Source organism: Malaclemys terrapin, chromosome 22 (genome assembly GCF_027887155.1).
Source record: "Malaclemys terrapin pileata isolate rMalTer1 chromosome 22, rMalTer1.hap1, whole genome shotgun sequence".
In the NCBI taxonomy this organism is placed as follows: domain Eukaryota; kingdom Metazoa; phylum Chordata; order Testudines; family Emydidae; genus Malaclemys; species Malaclemys terrapin.
Genome location: NC_071526.1, coordinates 3,944,700 through 3,952,107, shown reverse-complemented (window position 1 = coordinate 3,952,107; position 7,408 = coordinate 3,944,700). Strand labels below are relative to the sequence as shown.

The following is a 7,408-nucleotide window of genomic DNA, read 5'->3' as shown; positions in this document are numbered from 1 at the left end:
GAGTCCTGCCCCCGGTCCCCTGCACAGCGCTGCGGGCAGAGCGAGCCCCACGTGCGCTCTGGCCCCGGGGCCGAGCGGGACCCCCCGGCTGAGCCAGCCGCACGCGGGCCGCGGTGCTGGGGGTCCCGGGCCCGGCGCCGTGTCCCGCGCGGGGGTTGGGGGGCCGGGCTGCCGCCGCTGGCTCGCCGCCTAGTTTCTGGTTTTGTTTTCATCGGCCCCCGTCCCATGCTGGGGGGCGGGTCCGGGCCGTGACGCGGCGGCCGGCGGCGCTATAAAGCACCTGCCCGGTGCGGCTCCGGCTCCAGGAGAGCTACGGGCCGGTCTGGGGAAAGGCAGCGCTCAGCGTCCCCTCCTGGTCCAGGCTGAACCTAGCCACCATGGTAACCCGCCCCGCAGGCTTCTGGTCTCTCGCCATCACCCTTTGCATCCTGCTGGGAGAAGGTGAGCCCCCTCCTGTTTTTCTTGCACGCTTTTTAAAGGGGGATTTCCTTGTGCTGGGTTTTGGAAGATGCCCCTGCAGAGGAAAGTGGCACCTGCGGGCAGGTGTGCTGGGGATGAGTCCTCCTGGCTCAGACTCTGAGCCTGCCAGCTGCTTGCCGGAGCAGCACGAAGTTTCACGTCACCAGAGCAGATCCCCCTCGCTGCCTGTGTAACCGCTCTCTGCTCCTCCGCGGAGCTGGGCGTTAGGGCCCCATGGGAGAGGGGGCAGACTCTTGCTAACCCCCTTGCAATTGTCCACCCCAGGCCCTGTTTCTTAGGCGATCAGCCTGCACGTTGCATTTGCACCATTTCCTCCCTTGGATTGAAATCTGTTTGCTTGTGTGCACTAGTGACACCGCATAGTGCCCGCTTTAGCGCCTGGCACGGAGAACTTGCACATGCAGATTGCAGTCCTAGCTTGATAAGAAGCCAAGACAGAAAAAAAATAAATAAACATGTAGCCCGCAACCATGCGTTGAAGGCATGTGCAGGAAGATAGCTGCCTCTCAGTGTTTTTGTTTGTGGGCAGATAAATAACGTGCAATTTGCCAGCGAGTTACACTGCCTGGGATTGCCAGAAAAAGCAAAAGGTGTCCTAGCAGTGCCACTTTACCTTTACAGTACCTGGTCGCTCCAGGTTTTCTAGCAAACTCCCCTGCTGAGTTATGCAAGTGCTTTTATGATCGTACTGGCTAATCAGCAAGGCTGCACCTACTGTAAAACTGCTCTGGAAATTGAAATCAACTTAATCCCTGATAGAGGTGTAATTGCAGCGTTTACATACCATTGTGCATTCCAGAGCTCTTAAACCTATAGCATGACTGATCCATTTTTCTTCCCTCTGCTGCAGGTATGGGCCGTCCTCCCCTTGAGTCCCACCTAGCCGCAACCAGCAGCAGGCACCCCAGGACAAAAAGATGTTCCTGCAACAGCTGGCAGGACAAGGAGTGCATTTACTTCTGTCACCTGGATATTATCTGGGTCAACACCCCAGGGTGAGCATGTGCATAGCTATTCCAGAGAATGTTGCTGATAATTAATAAGTAAATGATTGATCTAAAAGCAGGGATTTCTCTGGCTGGTAGTTGTTGGCCAAGGTTGGGAGGGGGGGGGGGTGAGCTGGGGACAGAATGAATCCCAGTTTGTGTGTCACCTGTTGCAGATAACAGTGCAAATAGGAACAACAGAAAAGGACAACTCCTGTTTCCTCTAGGGATTACAGCCGCTTGCTTCATGTTGTCACCAAATAGATGGCATGAAAGCTCAGGAAGTCAATCCCCTTGTGATTGTAATTCCCCCCCCCCCATAGTATTTATACTAAAAAAACCTTCAAATTGCCACCATAAAAAAATTAAAATGTGGCAATTCCAAGTTGCCACACACTTCTTTTCTTTTACATCTGTTACTCCAAACACTCGTTTTCAGATGCCAATATTTCTAATGGGGCTTGGCATTTAGACCCTGTGGCTGGGACGCAGAGCTCTTTTCAGACCCGGGGCTGCCACCTTTCTATCCAGTCCCAACAGACGTTCTCATTCAGGTGTGGTTATAATTACGCCTGCTAATGTAGAATCATTAGTAACAACTTGCTCTGAAAATAGCTGCAGTCTCTGCCATTCCCAAACTCTGGGAGGAGTTTGGAGGTGGTGGGGGTGGATTGTGATCAAAGATGGAAAGGGAATGAACACACGTCAACAGCTATAAAAGTATGCTGTGATCAGAAGAACCTGTTGGAACCCGAAGACATTTTAACTTGTAACATGTCCTGTGCATACAACACTGTTGTGTGTGTTTGTGGGAAGGAGAGCCTCTTGCTGCTTGGCAAACTGGGCACTGGAAACTCCGTTAGAGCCGGATGGAAGGAAGCTGAACTGCTTCTGCTGTTAAACTTGGTCTGCCTGCTGAATAATCACTGTTGCATGGGAATGTTTCCCTGTGTTTCTGAGCGGCTTCAAGGAGGATAAAACTCCACTTGCAGTCCAGTACTTGCTGGCTGATGCTGGTCCAGGCTACCGGTAACGGTGGTGGGAGGAAAAGTGGTGGGTGGGAGGCAAGAGCTGGATTTTATAGGCTTTAGAAATATCATTGGTCTCTTCACCTTGTGTCTACAGATGGCGTGTTTTTTGTTTTTTGTTTTATGGCTTGGCTGCCTCCCAAGCCTGCATTGCTTATTTGATTTCTTTTGTTTTAACAGACAAACTGCTCCCTATGGCTTGGGAAGCCCGCCAAGGCGTCGCAAGAGATCGCTGAACAGGTGTGAGTGCTCGCACTCCAAGGACAGCATCTGTGCTACCTTCTGCCAGGCAAAGCCTTGGTAAGCCCAACAGGTCCCTGGGACGGGTCTGGGAAAGGGCTGATTACCCTCCCTTTCTATCCCACTGCTGGTCAAGGGGTGCTCTGCAAAGGAGTGGTTGAGAGTCCAGGCTCCGAGTGAGGAGATGGACTAATTCCTTAGACTCCTTGATGGCTTCACTGTTCTCTGGAAGCATCTGGAACTTGTCTAGTGGCTTTTACACCCTCCCGGAGAAGCCCTGGCAAAGGGTCACGAGCACGTTTCTGTTCATACAATAGTCTCCTTACTGCTTGGTAGAAAACAATGTTACCTCTGTCGCTGTGGTGGCAGCACACGTGAGGAAGTGCTGGCTTGTGTAGTGGTGGGGTGGTGCCAATCCCATGGGAGGGGGTGAGCAGAACCACCGTGAGGCGCACGGGAGGGTTATCCAGAGCCTCACACTCCTAGGGGCAGTAGCTTCCTTCTGGTGTGTTGCAGGGGAAGAGAATGAAAGTTGTCCATTGGAGGGGCACCGGCTTTTCTTGCCTCTGAGCTAGATCTAGATTAAAAAAGCTGCTTGTTTTTCTGCTAGCTTCTCTTGGGGGAAATCCAGATCTAAATATTCACTCTCCCCTCAGCCCATTCTGCGATGCAAACACCTGCGTGCTAGCAGGCAATGTGCAGACGCATAGAGCCTGCTGCAGGGTGCATGGACTGCACTGTAGGTGGTCCTTGTGGGCTTCTAGTCTGAAGTGGGACAACTTAAAAGCAGTATAAGGATGTGTTTAAATTGCAAAGTACTAGAAAGAGCCACTGTCTTTAATTTGCTATCTAACAAATCCTCAGAAATAAAACTGCCTACAGATATGTCCAGGGAACTGAGTGGGATCTGAAAGGAAAGGGAGCCAACAGTGACACTGCAAGCGGCTGCCAGAAATGGCAGGGGGTTAGCGCTTTCAACCCTCTAACAGAGCGATGTGCTCCTTCCACTCCACTGTTATCTCCCTGCTGAAAATGAGGGGCTAACATGCTTGTGTTGTCTTGACTTTCAGGTATCTTGGGAACCTCAAGCTCCCACCGAGCCGTGGCGTATAGGTAAAGAGTCTCCACAGTGGCGACCTGAAGCATCCACAAACCGATCTTCTGAGAGCCTGAGGGTAAGAATTCCATTTAAACTGGATCTAAATGGAAATACAGAAGGCCTTGCCACCCTGCTCCCCAAAAGTAATTGCCCCATAAGCATGTGAAATCCCACAGGATTGTGATTCCAAGACTAGCTTTTACTCAAATGTCAGCTTTTCCAGTCAGGGGATGCTGAAAACTTCTGATAACTGACACTAAACCTAGACTAGGAGCCTAGAGGGGTGAAGGAAACCCCTTTGCCCACCTCCCACTCACCAGTGCAGGATGGTAGTATTGTGCAGGTCATGATTCTCAGGACTTTCCCATCTTCTGCCATGCAAAACAACTTGGCAGACATCCTGTCAAGATCAAAGGACACTGGCTGTCCCTGGATGTGAGGAGGGTAACAGATGAGTTGCTGAGTGTTTGATCTCTTTTGTTTACAGGGACTTTGCTGTCTCTAATGCCCAGCTCCCTGGATGGTAGCACTGCTCTCAGAGGAATGTTCAACCAGCAGCCTTGCCTGGAAGAAAAAGATCCGGAATGGGTAAAAATCCTGTTTCCTGGAATAATTTGGAGTCCTGGTGGATGCCCCTGGCTCTTGCCATGGGTGCCTGAAAGAGAAGAAGGAAAGACCATGCAGGAAAAGCATGGGCCAAATGGAAAAGCAGGAGAAGTAGAAGAAACAGAGGAGGCAGCAATCCTGCTGAAAGACTCAGCACTCCAGAGACTGCTGTAAAGGGAAAACAGGATCTCCTTTTATGTGGTCATGGACACATTGGGAAGGTGTGCTCTAGCCTGTTGGATCAGGACGGGGTTTTTAGTCCTATACCAGCTAGATTCCACACTGTATTCTGACCGTGGTCAGCACTGTCTCTGCAATCCATGCACTTAGGCATAGAAAAAGCCATGTTCAATTCTGAACTTGGCAGCACCAAAACAATCCTGTATTGGAGGCCTGGTCTACTGTGTCTTGACCCATGTTTGAACAGGGTCCAGCTCAGCTGCTTTTAAACTTGGTTTGGCTGGTCGTTGTAGACACCGACTGGTTGGAGCTGTTGCCTCCTTGGGCTTGTCATCTTAGCACTTTTTCCTCTTTACTGCCCTGTCAAAGACAATCCGATGTGCATTAAATTGGATTCCCATTGTACTATGGTGTAGCTAACCAGGCTCTGGCTTTCTCTTGCTAAGCCTTTTGCTTGAGGTCCCTTCTCCATGAGTGTAGACCGAGAATAGCCGGTTTCACTCTGAACCTGTGTTAAAGCCAAGTCCTGCACATCCGGCTCTGCAGCAAGTGGGTGGGGAAACTTGGGCAGAGCTGCATTTCCTTTATTGTCTCCTCTATTGCTGATGGGAGTGTTGCAGGTCACATTAGTTACATGGGGAAGGGGGAAACTCGGAGCCAAACTACTAGTCCCAACAAGTGCGGAGGTGTGAATGCTGTCTCATGTCCTTAGACCTGTAATTACCTGGGTAGAACATTGTAACTTGGCCCTCCCAGCTTGGTGATCTGCACAGAACACTCCATTAAAGGAGAAGCTGGGGGCAGTGAAGAGAGGTAGTGGGGAAGTAGCAATTGCTTGCTCCTTCACTTAGTGACGGTCTGAAAGGGACAAATGGTGATGACCTGCCATGTGTGGCTCATGGGAAAGGTAGATCCCCTTAACTTGGATACAGTGTAGATTAGCCAGGGAGCAGATGGCTGTCAAAGATGTGAAATGAAAGCCCATTGAGATGGGAGTGCAGTACCTCTCTACATTTGGAAGAGCTGTCGTTGCCAGTCGAGCTTCGTTCAAGAGGGATGGGCTTAGACAAAAACCAGGATCATGGCCACGTACAGTCCTGGAGTGTGTTAATTCCACTGAACGCTGGGTGCACGCTCTGGAAGATCCTCTTGCCAGACTGATGAAATGTCAAGGGGGTAGGGGGCGGTTGGGCTTGTATCACAAATGCTCTTCGATTTCCCAGCGTACAACTTGTGTTACAGAGCCTGGCTGCAAAATATTCATCCAGTTAGTGCAGATACACCAACACTCCTGTAACTTCAACCCTGGCTGTTTTCTCAGTACTCCACATGAGCACTTAAAAAGGCTGTTGGTGGACGGAACCATCTCCTTGTTGTAGTCTAGTCCCATTGGACATACAAAACACTGCCTCTGTTTTGTTATGAGAAATAGAACAATGAGACCAGCTAATTCATGTATCATATGTAGAACATTAGAGACAAAAATCATCTGGTGTCTAGAGCTGGAGAGAAAAAGCATGTTGTTTGTTTTGTTTTCTTTCCCCTCCCTTCTGAAGGTTTAAATCATCCTTGACAGGATTTGATAAATTCCTGGTTGAAAGGAAAACTTTGCACACTGTTTAATGTTTTGAGTTGTGTAATTTAAAATCAAACTACTGGTCGAAATTGTTCTGTGTGTCTCTCTTTGTGTAATGTTCCTTCTTGGAAGGGAGTAATTTATAGCATGCACCCGCTGTGTGCAGCATCCCAACATTTCAGTATATTTATTTTAACCTAGTTGTAGACAGTAATTTGCAAATATGTAAACTTTAATTTGTAATAAATGATGCAAAAGGCGACATTTCTGATTTCTTCTCTACCCTCCTCCCCCACCCAAACTGGGTAGCCGGTGAAGGGTGGGAAAAGATGTGGGTGTGGTCAGAAGACCACTGGATTAGTTTCCCAAAGTCTTGGAACAGAGAAATGAATGAGATTGTCGAGATGGGCAGGAATTAGGGGGTGGGTTTTGGTCTTACCAAAGCTCATGGGACAAGTTTCAGTTCAGGGTGGGCCCCATTTAGCTGAGACTTTAAAAGCCTGGGCTGGTTCCAATATAACTGGCCCTCCTCTGGCTGGTGGTTGTTGGGAATGTCGCTGTGGACTAGATTCTAACACAGTCGCAACCATCCAAGGCTTGCACTGGGCTGGGTGCAAGAGCCAGGATTCCTGGAAGCAAGGATCTAGACTCTGATCTCCTGTTACAGTGATGGGTCTGTGAACAGAACTTGGGGCCATCAGTTATCTTGACAAATGCTATGAACATGGATGGGGTGTTGGTGAGACCAGAAGAACTAACACTCTCCCTCCTCTCATCTGTAGACTTGCTTTTTTCTGTTTAAAAATGAACCCATCCATCTGACACTGTGCAGACAGAGGACAGGTTATAGGTAATAAAATATACCAACTAGTACCAATAGTGTGCCAGAGTGTGAAACCAACCCAAAGTGCATGGGCAGCAGGTATCAAAAGCTGACGCACCCCCCCCCCCCCAGGTCCCGCAACAGCCTGTATTGCCCTGCCTACACTCCGCCCCCCCCGCCCTGTCCCCCAACAGCCTGTACTGCCCTGCTCACACTCCGTTCCCAGGTCCCCTCCTGCTGTGCTTTCCTTCCCCTGGGTCTGGGACCTCAGGCCAATGCTGCAGGGGCTAGGGCACTCCCATTTTTTTTGCAAGTGGACAGGCCTGTCCTGTTCACTTTTCACTGGGACGGACCCCGCCCCCAAGCAGGATTCTCCCATCACTCATTCGG

General features: G+C 50.0%; 1 protein-coding gene across 1 annotated transcript; it reads left to right on the top strand.

Moving 5' to 3' along the window:
• The first annotated feature begins 317 nt into the window (after positions 1 to 317).
• On the top strand, positions 318 to 6,459 carry EDN2 (endothelin 2). Its single transcript, XM_054012127.1, has 5 exons — positions 318 to 441; positions 1,331 to 1,475; positions 2,675 to 2,794; positions 3,805 to 3,909; positions 4,321 to 6,459. Exons 1-4 carry the CDS (start codon positions 378 to 380, stop codon positions 3,845 to 3,847), a joined length of 372 nt encoding a protein of 123 aa, XP_053868102.1. The 5' UTR covers positions 318 to 377; the 3' UTR covers positions 3,848 to 3,909; positions 4,321 to 6,459.
• The last annotated feature ends 949 nt before the right edge of the window (positions 6,460 to 7,408 follow it).

Excerpts from the sequence above, each read along its gene's own strand:
- EDN2 (XM_054012127.1), top strand. The coding sequence starts at position 378 with ATGGTAACCCGCCCCGCAGGCTTCTGGTCTCTCGCCATCACCCTTTGC. Across the intron at positions 442-1,330 it reads TTGCATCCTGCTGGGAGAAG|GTATGGGCCGTCCTCCCCTT; the intron begins GTGAGCCCCCTC and ends CCTCTGCTGCAG. Across the intron at positions 1,476-2,674 it reads ATCTGGGTCAACACCCCAGG|ACAAACTGCTCCCTATGGCT; the intron begins GTGAGCATGTGC and ends TTGTTTTAACAG.